Source organism: Patagioenas fasciata, chromosome 2 (assembly GCF_037038585.1).
Source record: "Patagioenas fasciata isolate bPatFas1 chromosome 2, bPatFas1.hap1, whole genome shotgun sequence".
NCBI classification, from domain to species: Eukaryota; Metazoa; Chordata; class Aves; order Columbiformes; family Columbidae; genus Patagioenas; species Patagioenas fasciata.
The window spans coordinates 62203786-62218614 of NC_092521.1; the positions used below are offsets into that span (position 1 = coordinate 62203786).

Consider the following 14829-nt stretch of genomic DNA (forward strand, 5'->3'; position numbering starts at 1 on the left):
TCAATCCACGACGTCATAACAGGGCTTGTTCTGGAATTTGGGTTTCTTTTTATTCTATTTTGCCTTCCTGCTTTTGCGAGGGATTATCTTAAAATATTAAAACATTATCTGTCTCGCTGGTTAGAGGAGAAGCGTGGATTGAGGGCAACTTTACCAGTCAGGAGCTCCTAAGCTGTAGCTCTGGCTTAGCAGCAGCTTGTCTTCAGTACAGCTTCAGGCAAGACAGCCAACCTTGCTCTTGCTTTAATCTTCTTGAGGATCTGAGTGATTTTATAAATTATGGTGGTTTATTTAAAGAAATAGAAAAATAACCTAGCACTAGTCTGAATATTTGAGCTAGTTTTGGATAAGAGTCAGCGTGTCCTAAGCATCTCAAGTTTCCCTGGTCACAGACAATCTTTAGTGTCACTTTAAAGAACCACTCCAGAAATTGAAAGTTTAAGCATAATTAGCACTGACAGACTTCAGGGCTGTCATAAGGCTGAGGGACATAAACAGAAAAAAGATTAGGTGCTGTTATGCGGCTCACATCCGCAAACCAGTATTGACAGTCTTCATATTGAAGAGTCCTTCTGAGCTGAGTGTTGTCACAGGCTGTTGGTTTGTTTTTGTTTGCAGGGCTTTTAACGTTTCCATGCCAAAACCAGCTCATGGATGTATTACCTACGGTTGGACCTAAAGGCATGCAACATCTTCTGAACCCTTGTGTTTAACTCTCCAGCCAAGCTACACACATTTGAAAGGCAAAGTTAATGATTTTTAAATTAATCTAGCAATATTTATTTAGGTAACTGATTGCAAGATTATTTCCATGAAAAATTCCCTTTTGTTCTTTAAAAAATACTGTGTAAGAAAACTCCTAGTCTGGATATTGTTCTGTTCAGTGTAAAGGACAGATTGTTGGCATTCCTGGGTAACGCTGCTCTCTGGCAAAGGCATGCCTCTTATCAAGTGCTCTGATGTTCAAGTGCCTGAGGGCTTGTTCACATGGGGAAATTCAGTGGCATTATTCATACCTCTCCACTACAGAATGTGAGTACCCACATGGGAACTCAACAAGGGTATAATTATTTTGCTCTAGAAAAGTCCTAAGTACCTTCGCATAATATCTCCCAGAAAGTTAGCTACAGCACAAGTAATGCAATGCACCAGAGAAAATGCATTTGGGGACATCAGGCAGGCCTGCTTTATACAAAAGCAACTCTTCACTCATGTGACAATACATTTCCCTATTTGAGGTTGGTTTTTTTCCACACAAAACACTCTGTCTTGACTTAAAAAAGAAAAAACTCGTTCTAAAGAGAAATTAAAACAAACACCATGCACATATCCACACCCACCCACTGATTATTTTAATTATTGATATTAATTTTGCTGACTTCAACTTTTCTTCTTCAAAGCACCATCTGTACGTAAACGAATCCTCACTCTGAGCACAGCACTCGGACAAATGCTATCCGAGCAGTGACTACAGCTCTTGGTAAGCAAACCATGTGCTGAATGCTGATTGAGAGGGCTAGCGCTAGCTCGGGAAAACAAGCGAGAACAGAATCCAAGTAATGTAAAACAATTTCACACTTCAAACGATATTAACAGGACGTGCTGCACCTACAGCCATGAATTTCATTTGCATAGAAGAAAAACAATCTCTACGCTGTAAATGTAATATGAGGAGTAGGAGAGATGAAGGAAAGAAAACACAGGCTGTCTGGCACACAGTGTCCCTTAGCAGCGCCTGGGTTGTGGCCTTTGCGTTTCTGCCTTTTGTATCTACTCCATCCTTTGCAGTTCTCGCTGAGTGACCCGAAGCAGATGGTACAACTGGGAGAGAGATGTCAGAGCCCTCTGGTGCCCGGCAGAGTCCAGGTGCCCTGGCTGGGCACACTCCTGCACGGCCTTCTGCAGCTGCAGCTGCAGGGGGAGGGAGGCCAGCGGTCCTCGGAGATCTGGGGAAAACCAGCGCCGGAATATTTTGTCACAGATTACCTAAGGAAAGGGAAAAAAGCAGATTGTTTTCTTCCAGGAACCACAACTAATGTCCTGCTGCTTCTCTGGGACTGTAGCAAAATGTCATCTGAATCTTAAATGCCTCCAGCCATTCAAAGAGGAAAGTATAGAACAGGAGCATCCATGAAAGTTGTGCTCTAGCTGAAGATCTCACCCTTTCTTCTCAGACTGCTCTTGTGCTTCTGCATAACTAGTGGTGATGGTGAGAGGGTAGAAGAAGCAACCAAAAGGCCACTCAGCTACGCTCCCTCAGCCTCCTTGCTGTGCCAGTGTTTCCCACCAGCCTAAGCTGGGTGAGCTATAAGACACCTCATCCCAGAGCCAAAGCTACTCTCTCCACTGCATCCTCATACTACATCTGAAGTGTGGCGAATCACAGCCATAACGCCTCACTATTTACAAGTGGACATCCGTGACTTTACCATCAGTGGAGACTCTGGCCTTGCAATACGTAAAAGGGACCTCTAAGAAAGTTGGGGACAGACTTTTTAGCAGGGCCTGTTGCAATAGGACAAGGCATAATGGTTTTAAACTAAAGCAGTGGCGATTCAGGATAGACATGAGAAACAAATTTTTTTACAATGAGGGTGGTGAAACACTGGCCCAGGTTGCCCAGAGAGGTGGTTGATGCCCCATCCCTGGAGACATTCAAGACCAGGCTGGATGGGGCTCTGAGCAACCTGATCTAGTTGCAGATGTCCCTGCTCATTGCAGGGAGGTTGGACTAGATTACCTTTGAAGGTCTGTTCCAAACCAAACTGTTCTATGATTCTAAGATAGTAATGCTAATCCCCTGCCTCTACTTACTCCACTTTCCTATCTGAGGCAGCAGGCTAACAGCTACACAAAAACAGGGCAAACACTAGGGAATATAAAGATTTGTCTGCATGCCCCGAGACAGCATTTCTGAAAAGGACTGGAACATTATGTGGCCACGTTTAAAAAGATGACTGCCTTCATCTCACAGTCTCCTGGTACATACCATGCATTTTATAGACAGTGTGATTTTAAAAGAAATGGATGCATAAAGCAGCTGTGTCTACTCACTTGCAAGTTGTTATTGGCTCTCTGTGCTCCGCATTTTCTGATTTTCAGATTGCATTTTGAAAAGCAATCAAAAAAATTACAGTCTTCATCTCCTGTGCAGTTCTGCTCGAGAATGTCCCTCATTTTGGGTTCAAAAAAGGCCATATCCACATCAATGGCCACCACCTGTGGATCAAAACAACCCATCAGATCTGGCACAGCACAGCCTGTGGGACAGAGCTGAGCAAGTGTTCTTTGCTGCTTGCTTTTGGAAATGCTGTGCTGAGATGACCTGCCAGTGGGGAACTGGGATCACAATGAAAAGGCTTTATTTTGATTAACTGAGCTGCAGTAGTCTTGTAAATACCACTTTTAAAATAAAAACAGCCAATGCTTGCAACAGCAGGAAAGGGAAAATTACCTGTGGACAATATGCATCCCTGGGGTCAACTACATTGATTTGCCTTAAACCGGGACTATGCAACTGGAAGATCGATCTACCCACTGTCGCAGCTTATGCAGATGGCACCTCCACCTTTCAATTACATGATGGTGCAAAATTATCCACAGGCCAGATGGTATCATGTCAAATTCACCATTCAGACTGAACCCCTGCCTTTATTGTGGAGAGCAGCCGTGGGATGTGCAGCAGATGTACCTGCACCTAATACAGCTCCTGCAAACCTGCCATTGCATTCAGTGGGTTTGAGTCTGCTCAGCTGTCAAAAGAGAAATCCCTGAGGTTGTTGAAAGTTGGGACTGGCTTTGCCTTGTCCTCTTTGCTATGATTTGACTCATTTATTGTGCATGATTCTAGTTCTGCTTGTCTAAAAATATGGTCTGTAACAGAGTCCAGCCAGCAGCTGGTCTCAGCAGAAAAAGCAAGGACTGAAGGGATCAATCAATTTTCTCACCCTGACACAAGACTTGCAAAATAGTGAATACGCAGCGCAAAGAGGTCTGCAGAGCTGTTGCTCGTGCTAGGTTTGAGACCATTCGGTAGTCTCCGTTTCTGCCAGCACCACTGCACTCATGAATATTTCACTTAAAAAAATCACAACAACAAGCAGTGAAAGAAAGGAAAGCCCGTAATGGGATGGCGGCTGCTTGACATGAGACAAACTGTGGGTGACCACAATGACCGCAACCTGTCCGCAGCATGATGGATGCAGCAATAAGCGCACCTTCAGAGCTGTGCGTAACACTTGACAGTCAAGGTCAAAGACTCTCCCTTGCAGGGGCTGATACACATTTTCATGGAGGGAAAGAAATGTCTGGTACCTGGGCAGAGTTACTTGGGCTCAAATGATAGCCTCATTTTTAAGATTCAACCTCCCAAATAAGAGGAGAAGCTGAACTGCATGGCTGGAGCAGCAGCTGGATCAAGCCCAGGAACTAAAGATGTCTGGTCTGGTAGAAGGCCAAATAAACCTTCCACAGGCAAAAGAAAGAACAAGGTCTAATCTTCATTTTATTCTACTTTTTCCCCAGGGAAAATCTGAAAGAGATGAGGTATAGCTTAAAGATGCAAGTATTTTTAAGTTTTTGGAGAGGTTGATAATGATGATGTAGTCTAAGGAATTTCACACATTTGCACAGGCAAGTTTTTTTTCTCTTGTCTTCTTTACTTCCTTAAGCTTTCTGCAGTTTTGCTGTTACTTCTGTGGAGAAGATACAGTAAAAGCTGTGCAGGGTTTCCCCAGTCCTAGGATGGCTGCATCATCTCCTTGGTGGGGTCTCTGCCAGCACTGAGCACCTTTGACAATGTGATCAATTGCTCTTCTAAGAAAAACATCCCTGGCTTCCAAATGTACGTTTGCCAAAGGGCTCCGTGGTTTCAGTGAAGTTTCTCTGCTACAAAAATGTGTGGGCATCCAGCCAGACCCTGTGAGAGTAGATCTGGGTGACATGCTCCCTATCAACAGCTGGAGCAAAAGGATCTGGGGGTGTTGATTGACAGCTGGCTGAATATGAGCCAGCAGTGTGCCCAGGTGGCCAAAAAGGCCAACAGCATCCTGGCTTGTACCAGGAATAGCATGGCCAGCAGGACTAGAGAAGTGATTGCGCCACTGTACTCAGCACTGGTGAGGCCCCCCCCAAAATCTTGTGTTTAGTTTTGGGCTCCTCACTACAAGAAAGACATTGAGGTGCTGGAGAGAGTTCAGAGAAGGGCAATGAAGCTGGTGAGGGGTCTGGAGCACAACTCTGATGAGGAGCAGCTGAGGGAACTGGGGCTGTTTAGCCTGGAGAAAAGGAGGCTGAGGGGAGACCTGATCGCTGCCTGCAACTACCTGAAAGGAGGCTGTAGCATGGAGGGGGTTGGTCTCTTCTCCCAAGAAACAAGTGATAGGACAAGAGAAAATGGCCTAAAGTTGTGCCAGAGGAGGTTTAGAAACATTGGGAAACATTTCTTCATGGAAAAGGTTGTGAAGCATTAGAACATGCTGCCCAGGGAAGTGGTAGAGTCACCATCCCTGGAGGTGTTTAAAAGATGTATAGATAAGGCTCTTAGGGACATGGCTTAGTGCTAGAGTCAGGTTACAGTTGGACTCGATGATCGTAAGGATGTCTTCCAACCAAAATAATTCTACGTTTTGGTGGGGTTTGTTATGGTTATAATTGATGATGAAGGTACTCAAGGAAATGCAGGAAGGACCCAACTTAGCACCTGGCCTGATTTAAAGTCATATTTAAGGTGCCATAATCTTTCTAGTTCTCTTTGAGGTGCTGGTGAAAGAGGAAGCTCTCCTGGGGCACTGTATATTCACGTAGACCTCCTTCCCACTCTGCCACTTACATAGCTTCATGGCAGCTTAAAATTCCCCTGTGTGATCTACCAGGCAGTGATCTCTCTGCTCCGTGCTGCAGGAACAGCACGTGATGGCTGGATAGAGGGCTGGAGGCTTATCCTCACCATTTGAAAATAATTCCTAGAATAAAACTATTGCACTCCAGGAACTTTTCTGTGGGCATTAGCAGTCTCATTACTGGGATGAGGAATAGTGGTACTATTATGGGTATTTGGTAGTATCCCCTGCAGAGCACAAGAAACAACGAAGTGTAAAAATGCTTAAAACTAACATAAGGGATAAAAAAGAGGCTGCCTGTCTGTATCCCTTATTCTAAAACTGGTTGATAAAACCACCTAGATTTTCTGCTTCTCACTCTCCTTCCTTCTTCACCCATCAGTTCTCTGTTCACCCCCGCAGCTTTCTAACCTTGTGCATCTCCAGTCTCCCAGGCCAGGTGGGACATAACAGATGATAACAACAGGCTGAAAGTATTGTACAACTGTGTGAGTGACAACTCACTTTAAAAAAAAAAAAAAAAATTAATTCTCCTAAAAAATACTAAATTAGAGTATTTTCTTATACCAGAAGGTGACTGTTGTCTCTTTGGATCCCAGAAGTCATGGGAGGATCCTGGAGAAGCAAGCCTCACCAGAAGGACTCCTAAGGGAAGACACCTCCAATATCCTTTATCTTTTCCTAAATGAAATATCTTTTCCTGTAAGTAGGCTGTAAAACAGATGGTCTGGTGCATGCTCAGCCACAGGCAGTCCCAGCCCTGCATAGCTAAAAAAGATGGGCAAAGCCCTCCTTGAGGAATCCCCGTTGTACCTCACTTTGCCTGAATATTGGTACGCTTGTTTTAGTTTCTTGCTGTAGCTTCTCACCCATTCCCTGTTCAACTGCTGTATTGCACCTGAATAAACAACGGGAGGGAAGGGAAGGGTGAAGGGGAAGCACTCTAATTGCTCTTAATGGCTGTATGTTTAGGCAATGTTTGCCTAGTACTCTGAAAATGTGAAAGTTATATTAACACTTGGTGAGTACTGAAAACAGCATTCAGGTCCCTGAAAATGCTTTATGTTCACTCAGAGCGCAGAAACTCCCTTGATGTTGCTGCAATTTGTGAGTGTGGTCCAAACATTTACTTAGTGCACAATGCCTTCAGTCCGTACACACCATTCCCACCGAAACCAGTGGAATTTCTGTCAGCAGAATGAATGGAAGATACAGTCAGCAATGTGGTGCTGAGCTACGTCACCACTTAGAAAATGTGGATAGCTATTCAGGTCTGAATTACAGCTGTACAAAGAAAAGGCAAACAGTAACAGCACCAGGAAGTTGCATGTCACCATCACTGGGTCATTTCCAGACCAGATAAGCTGAACACTAAAGTACAAATATGTGTGTGTGTGTGTGTGTGTGTGTGTGTGTGTGTGTGTGTGTGTGTGTGTGTGTGTGTTCGAATGTGGGGAATTCCCCTTGTGCCGGCTCAGAGAAATCAGCCTTACCTTTCAAACTCAAACAGTTCTTCCTTTCAGCATCCCTAGCAGATACAGTTGCCATGACTCAAATTACAGCTTCATTTACAGCTTTTGAGGTCTCCTTGCCTCCGGGAGGTGTCCCTCACCACAGCCAAGGGATCCTGTTGGTGCCAATGGCTTTGAGGAAGTAATACAAATGAGAACTGAGCAAGGAGTTCTCAAAGTAAGCAGCAGGATTTAGCGCTCTGAAACGTGGCTGCACATATTACAAAGAGAAAAAGCAGTAGATAAGTTCCCCTGTCATTTGTAAATGCGTTAGTTTTGCCAAAATTTGGACAAAAGCTGTAAGAGGAGGGAAATGTCACTTTTACACAGCCACTTTCAGATTAGACTTCAAGTTGCTGTAACATCATCCCGAAGACCCGGCTTACCGTGAGATCACGCCTGATAGCGAAGTTTTCTGGTTTAATGTCACACAGGTGAAGTCGGTGAGAGAAATCATTATCAAAATGCTGTACCATGTCCAGAAAGCTGAGTGCAATGTCAATGATGGCTCTCACCCTGCTTCTGCGGCCAGCAAGGGAGGGACCAACCACATTTTCCAAAGGAAAAAGAGTTTTGTGCCAGGCATGTCCAGCTGTGAGATACTCTACAGCATAAAAGTGTCCACAAGAGCCAATAATTCGCAGCACATGTTTGCTGAAGTCTTGCAGCAAACTGAAGTAGATATATTCTTCCTGCTGGAGCAGGGACCACATGCTAGCCACCTGTGCTTTCCAACGTGGTCCCTTCTTCCTTGTCCACAAGGGCCCCACAGTACTGTTAGACAGTTCTAGCCCCAGGACATTTTTGACCTCCAGTGCGACCATCAGCAGAAGCTCTGTTTCAGGAATATCCTGTGTTTCCACCTCCTCTAGCATACTGAGATGCTGGTAGCTGGAGAAGATTTCCTTTTTGGATTTCAGGATGATGGGCTGGCCTCTCCAGTCAGCCTGGATGACCTTCTTACCTCTGTCATAGTAAAGGCAATGTTTGTACACCAGCTTCTGTGCCACACACAGGTCTTCACAGAGGTCACCAGTCAGGGCTCCGCTGCTGTAGTCAAGGCACTGGAGTGAAAAAGCAGAATATTCATAGCAAGAACATATGCACATGGACCACGCAGAAGAAAGGCAAAGAATCAGCAACCGTCCTAAGCATGAGAGGGTTGCAGCAGTCATGGTACCACAAGCACAATCTTCCAACAACTGTTGGGTGAGGCAACGGTTTTTCAGAGGTCTCTAGAGACTTTTTACTAGGGAAAGTCTTGCTTCAAAACAGGGATTGTTTGGATGGTAAAGGACAGGCTGTTGGGGTCAGGGCAAAGAAATGGACTAGATCACAGAATCATCACAGAATCACAGAATGATTGGGGTTGAAAGGGACCTCTGGAGATCATCTAGACCAACCCACCTGCTAAAGCAGGTTCATCCAGAGCAGATCACACAGGGATGTGTCCAGGTGGGTTTTAAATGTCTCCAGAGGAGACCTGACAACCTCTCTGGGCAGCCTGTTCCAGTGCTTTGGCACCCTCATAGTAAAGAAGTTTCTCCTCATATTCAGATGGAACCTCCTGTCCTTCAGTCTGTGCCCGTTGCCCCTCATCCTATCATTGGGCACCACTGAAAAGTCTGGTCCCATCCTCTTGAGGAGGGGGTGACCTGTTATTCTCAAGTTCTTACCACATATGAATTCAGTGAGACGAGTTCTGAACTCACTTGTCTGTGCTATGTGAGATTCTGGGTCGTAACACTCTAGGGCACAGGAGATAACTCCCAGTGTATGCAGAACTTCTCTGGAAAGTTCAGAGCAGTATACCTTAGACATCGCCATTTAAACTACAGGAAAATCCATGGGTAGCTGGATTGCTGGGACCTTCCAAAGCCCTGCGTGTTTCAGCCTTGCACTCAATGTGCTCTGAATGAAGCTGTAAGAACATCCTTCTGCACTACCAGGGAACACAGAGGTTGTGCTCAGTGCCACCTGGACCAAGAACTTTCAGACTTTTGAAATATATAAATACCATAGGACAAAATTACTTCTCCAGTTTTTATATGTAATTATCAGAAGTTAAATTTTGATATTAATTGCTTAAATACTTTATTTTTTTTAATTGGAAAAAAAAATCAGCCTGTGGAAAAACGGGAACTGCTGATCGATAGTTAAGCGGTCACTGCAATTTCATTGCAAGAACTGCAAGGATTCCCTCACCAGTCCTTCCCTCAACCCATAATTGTTTCCATACCATAATTTCCAAAAGTGCAGGCAGTCAATATATTCCTGCGGGCATTCAGAAGTGCAGCTGCAGGGACTGCTTTGGGCGATTCAGTAGAGGGGATGATCAGAGGTCTCTGGTGGAAGGGGAATAGCCTGTAGTGGTGTAGAAAGCCAAACATCTGGGAGGCGGCTTGACAGTGTCAGCATTCTTCATTGCTTTCTGGCATTTGAACCTTCATTTAAACAAGTTGGCAGCTCCCCCTGCATGTAGAGTACTTGCAATGGCTGCCTGACCCCCACTTCATCTGTGACTATATGCTGTTACATACACAAGAAACATGGTTGTAAGATTCAAGTGATGTATTTTTTTAGAGCGATCTCTGAGTTGTACACCGGAGGAATATATTCTAATGCCAGGCAACATTCAGAGTCAAACCTTAAACAACACGTTAGGGAATGGGTGGAGGATTAAATCCAAAATCCAGGAATGGTGATAAATTCACTACAACAGCTAGCTGAGGTTTAGTTCAGACAGGCCCAAAAATTTGTACTCTGATGTTCTCACAGCCCAAACGGGAACATTCCATGCCAGCTAGGTAAGCCAACTCTAGCATGAAAGCCCTGACCTGGAGTCCAGGGTGATGTATACGTATGAAACACACATCTGCATCCACATCCACATGTGGATGGCCAAGCAGACTCACTGGGCTGTCCGCGGACTTCAGAGCACACAGATCAATGTGCTTGCTTTTGAAAATCTACCCCTATGAATGTAATACAAATTTATTTTCCCTTTTAAAGTAGGAAATGTAATTTTCATTAACAGAAATAGTTTAGTTGTTCTTACCATCTGGAACTCGAAGGAATTTTAGGAAGAAAATTACAAGCAGAAGGACTTTAGGGGGCGTTTCTCTGGAGCATAAGTATAATCACATTTAAAGTAATTTCCCTCCTGTTGAGAAGACCACAATCTAACTCTTCTTCTGCTACAGTAAGAGAATACAGGACTCAGGCCTGTAATTGGGTCCATGTGGGTGAACACTCACCCCTGTGGACAGTTTTACTGTAATCCATGAAGTTCACTCTTAGATGGTCTATGTGCATGGATCTCTTGCATCTGGAACAACACATGCCCAGAAAAACTTCAGTCAAAAATGTGAACATGCAGCTTATTTTCTTGTGTTGCCACCGCATCATTCTTAATGGCACAAATGCAAAAAAGTAGTTGTGGAAAAAGGAGTCTCACATTTCCCAGACATAGGAGATGAGTCATTTTTGAACCTGGCTGCTCTTTAGGACTTGTCTGCTGTTTCAGTTGAACCCATGAATCTTTGATTATTAACCTAGTATCTGACAAACAGTCTCCAAATCAGATTCTTCTTACGCTGAACTTGTGCAGTGTTTTGCAGACCGAGATCTGTGGAACAGAACTTAACCAAGGAGTTCCTGGTTTCACAGTGATGAAACACAGACCAGGCTTCCAGAAATAACATTCTCTGCTGGTCATCAGTACAAGTAAGAATTTCAATAAGGCTTCCTCAAATAAGCAATCAAGAAGTTTGAACAACTTCCAATGTGTCTCTCTCTAATCACAGAATGTAGTGAGTTGTGAGCCATTCAGTGGCTTTAAGAATCTCCTCAGTTTCCTGTTCATTATAACCCAGAAGGTCAGCAAAGTCTGACTGCACCTTCACATCCTCACTATCCCCCCATTATTCCAAATGTTATTGTTTTGTTTCCCCATAAGCATAGTACACTGAGTAAGTTCAGCTTCTCACCTCTCCCACTATAATAATTTTTTCAGCCCTCAGATGAGTTTTGTATTTTTTCCCCTCCCTATTTCTTCTCTCCATTTTCACCCCACCAGCCTTAGAAGGACAAATATCAGAACAGAATACTGTGTTGTCCAGTGCCACAAAGACAGACAATGGCCCTTCCCTAGTTCTCCTTTTTGGAGACTCTGAGAGATTATATCAGCCTTTTATGCACAGTCTGCGCTGGTAGTTTATGTTGAAGCAATTATTTGACCCCTAAGTCCTTTCCAAGTTCATACAGTTTTTTACAAGACAGTTGTCCATCCTATTGGCATAGCTTGTACTCTTTTGCTCCCCAGTGTACTAGCTTGCATTTTACTATATTAAAAAACATTTTGGTGGACTGAAACATTTAACTAGGTGATTCAGATTACCCTGCAATGAAAAGATGGTCTGTTTATTATTTACCAACCCAAGAACCTTTGCACTAACTGCAAACTTCACCATACAAGATTTTATATCATGATGACTGCTGAGAAAAATAAGAATCAGTTCCCCAAAGAAATCTTCCAGAAATGGTCCTCCACACTTCCATCCCTCTCTTAATGACTGCATTTTGAGGTCTGTTGATGAGACAGTTTTAAATCTACCTAATGAGCACCTTTGAGTGTCACTAAGTGCCAGGTTTTTAAAATTAAATATGAAAGTGATACTCAGCCAAAAGCCTTCTAGAAAAGCAGCTATACTACACAAAAATGTGAACACAAGCATGGTTTGGACTCACTCATCTGTTTCTGTTTAAAATTGGCTATATAATTTTTATATCTTTATTATGCTTATCAAGATAAGTTAAAAAGGCTGGGTTTAAATTCACGTAAAAGTTTAAATTAATGTAAACCCCACTAAGCTTTTGTATAAATTTAAATAACTTACGATACCACCATCACTTTTGTATAGATCAGGCCTGAGACTAAGTCCTGTCTTTTTGTCAAGCATCCTATGAATATGCAATATTGAAAAGGATTTTGGAAGGCATCAAATTTAATTGATTTTTCCAGAGAAAACAGAAATTGATTGCTATGATTTAGTGTATTCAGCGTAAATGAAGATGAGATTGGTACTAGGAAAAAGTAAGTGGTTTTTTGCAGAGTCTGGTCTCTGCAAATGCCCAGTGCTACTTCAGCCTTCCCAGTGCAGTCCACATCTGTACAGATGTAAATGTTACTCAGAAAAAGGAAACAAACCTTCAGAAATACCTTGCAAGGGTATACAACCATGCCATTTTCACCCACTTGCTTGAAATAGCTCATCTTATCTCCTACTGAAAACGTTACAGATGACTAGTAAAATAGTTTTTCTTGGAAGCTGAATTTCACTTAATGAAAGGCGTGAGACTCAAATTTTCACATTATTTGTTTCGTAGATCAATTGCACTTTCTATAACTGCAAAACTCATGCCGTGGTCAGAAGATGTATAAAGACTTATTTTGGGGGTTATGAAGATGAGCTCATTTTCTAATCATTCCACTGCAAGGAAGACCCTTTTCTAACATCATCTGTGAAAACTGTCCCTTACAAACCTTAATGATACTTTTGAAGACTCACCTATGGAAACAAATAAGCACAGCAATCTCAGCTACTCTTCCTGTGGAAGGAGGGTCTGAAACTGAACTATCACAGGTGACAGAGCTTTCTGAGTTTGCACCTGCAATCTGATCCTTGCCAGGACTTTTGAAGTCATGCCTAACGCTCTCCCAGCTGAAGAACAGCCCATCTCTGTCCATCTGTTTCCTGGGAAGTCTGATGGTGAGTGCCTGGAGCTCCCTGAGACTGGTAGCTCCTTGCACCTCTGTGCTGCTCCCAGCCACGCAAGGAGCAGGTACGATTCATTCCTTGAGCTACAATCCCCAGCTCAGCTGTACTTCAACCTGACTGTTGGGGTAAAGAAACTGAACCTCACTGCCATTATGAACACACTGTCAGGACCAATACCTATGGTTTCTCTCCCTTTATTTTACAGAATTTAGGGAATATCTATGATCAGGTTTTGCTTGCTGCAGTAATAGATTACTTAATTTCCATTAGGATTCCTCCATTTCCACCCAACCATTGGCACTATGAATACCTTAATTAAGAAGCGAAATTAAACTCAGAGCATTAATCCACACTGCTCCTTTTCTCGAAGTGTTTCCTACAAAATTCTACATTTGCATTTTTTCTCTCTTTTTTTTTTTTTTTTTTCTTTTTGAGAGAGCGAGAGATAGTTCTATGGATATTTGCAAATCCTTTCTTGAATGTTGAATAACTACATCTTAAATGCCACCCCTGCCAGACGTAAAGGAGACCTTACAAGCTGTGCGACATTTCCGAAAGGCGACTTTTGTACAAGCACCTCTTCGACTAAATAAAACAAAAATGACATACAAACCACGGAGGGAGGTTTCCTCCCGCTTGGCAGCGTGCGGGATGCCGAGCTGCCCTGTCCAAAGCTCCTGAGAAGCGGACCCGCCCGCCACGCCGGCAGCCGACCAACCTGCACCTGCCCTGGCCCCGGGGAGGGTGGCAGGGGAGCAGCCGCTCGCCCCCCAGGCACCGTCAGGGCCGCCGGCAGCCTCCCGCCCGGGCGCAGCGGGGACGCGCCGGTGATGCGGCAGCTCCGGCGGGACGGAGCTGGGCAGCAGCGCCCGAAAGCGGGTGTTTGGGCTCATCGCAGCCCTGACGGACTCCCGGCGCCTCCTCCTGCCGGGCAGCCCCCGGGGGATGCCCCGCGTCCCGCCGGGGCACGTACCAGCCTCGCCAGGATCCGGTGGCTTTTCTCGTCCGTGCAGCGCTCGGAGAAGACGCTTCTGTGGAGGAGGAACAGCGAGGCGCTCACCACCAGCCAGCAAGCAGCCCAGAGGAGGAGGAGCACCAGGGTGCATCGCCGCCAGATTTTGAGCCGTAGCCTCTTTAAGCCTGGGATGCCCCTCATCGTCGCGCCCGGGCTGGGTTCAGGCGGCCGCTTCAGCTCCAAGCGAGCGGCGGTGGGCGCCGCGCTCCCCCCTCCGCACGCTTGTCCCGCTCCTCGCCGGCGCCCATCGCTAAACACCCCCCCATCCCGCCGCCGCCTTCCCCCCCTGGCCCCCGGGGCGTGGGGACTCCCGCCTCCGCCGGGCTGCCCGCGGCACCGGCCCCGCTCCCGCCCCCCTTCACTGGCCGGTGCTGCCCTCACGGAGCCCGAAGCGCTCTTTTTGAATTTAAGCCACGTAGTTCCGCCGGCTTTTGTCTGCTCTCCCCTGTGCCAACCGGCCCCTGCCCCGGCACGCACTTGGCGAGTTCTGCCCGCACACCCCCCTCCGCTCCTCCTTTCCCTTTTTGAGTTTTTCACCCGAGAATAAAAGAGGTTTTGAAGGGTGATGGAGGCTGCTGTGGGAACCCTTTCCCATCCAGACGGCTGCCCGACACTTTGAAAGAGGCATCCTGGAGACGGCCGTTTTCTTCTGGTGAAAGCTCGAAAGCTTCGCATCCCGTCAA

At 45.2% G+C, this 14829-nt stretch overlaps 1 protein-coding gene across 3 annotated transcripts; it reads right to left on the reverse strand.

Annotated features, from left to right (window-relative positions):
• Positions 1 to 753: 753 nt before the first annotated feature.
• On the reverse strand, positions 754 to 14417 carry DIPK1C (divergent protein kinase domain 1C). 3 transcript variants are annotated; one of them, XM_071804299.1, is made up of 5 exons: positions 14105 to 14417; positions 9591 to 9880; positions 7738 to 8415; positions 3055 to 3219; positions 754 to 1986 (listed from the first exon to the last, which is right to left on the reverse strand). In XM_071804299.1, the coding sequence occupies exons 2-5, from the start codon at positions 9591 to 9593 to the stop codon at positions 1771 to 1773; spliced, it is 1062 nt and encodes a 353-aa protein (XP_071660400.1). In that variant the 5' UTR covers positions 9594 to 9880; positions 14105 to 14417; the 3' UTR covers positions 754 to 1770. The 3 variants fall into 3 exon arrangements, with proteins under 3 accessions (XP_071660400.1, XP_071660401.1, XP_065688716.1); XM_071804300.1 differs by having other exon boundaries at positions 9591 to 9715; positions 14105 to 14122; XM_065832644.2 differs by lacking the exon at positions 9591 to 9880.
• Positions 14418 to 14829: the final 412 nt, after the last annotated feature.

Coding starts and splice junctions, on each gene's coding strand:
- DIPK1C (XM_065832644.2), bottom strand. CDS start 14,287: ATGAGGGGCATCCCAGGCTTAAAGAGGCTACGGCTCAAAATCTGGCGG. Junction 8,416..14,104: donor ACCGGATCCTGGCGAGGCTG/GTACGTGCCCCG, acceptor TTTTCACTCCAG/TGCCTTGACTACAGCAGCGG. Junction 3,220..7,737: donor CTATCAGGCGTGATCTCACG/GTAAGCCGGGTC, acceptor TTTGATCCACAG/GTGGTGGCCATTGATGTGGA.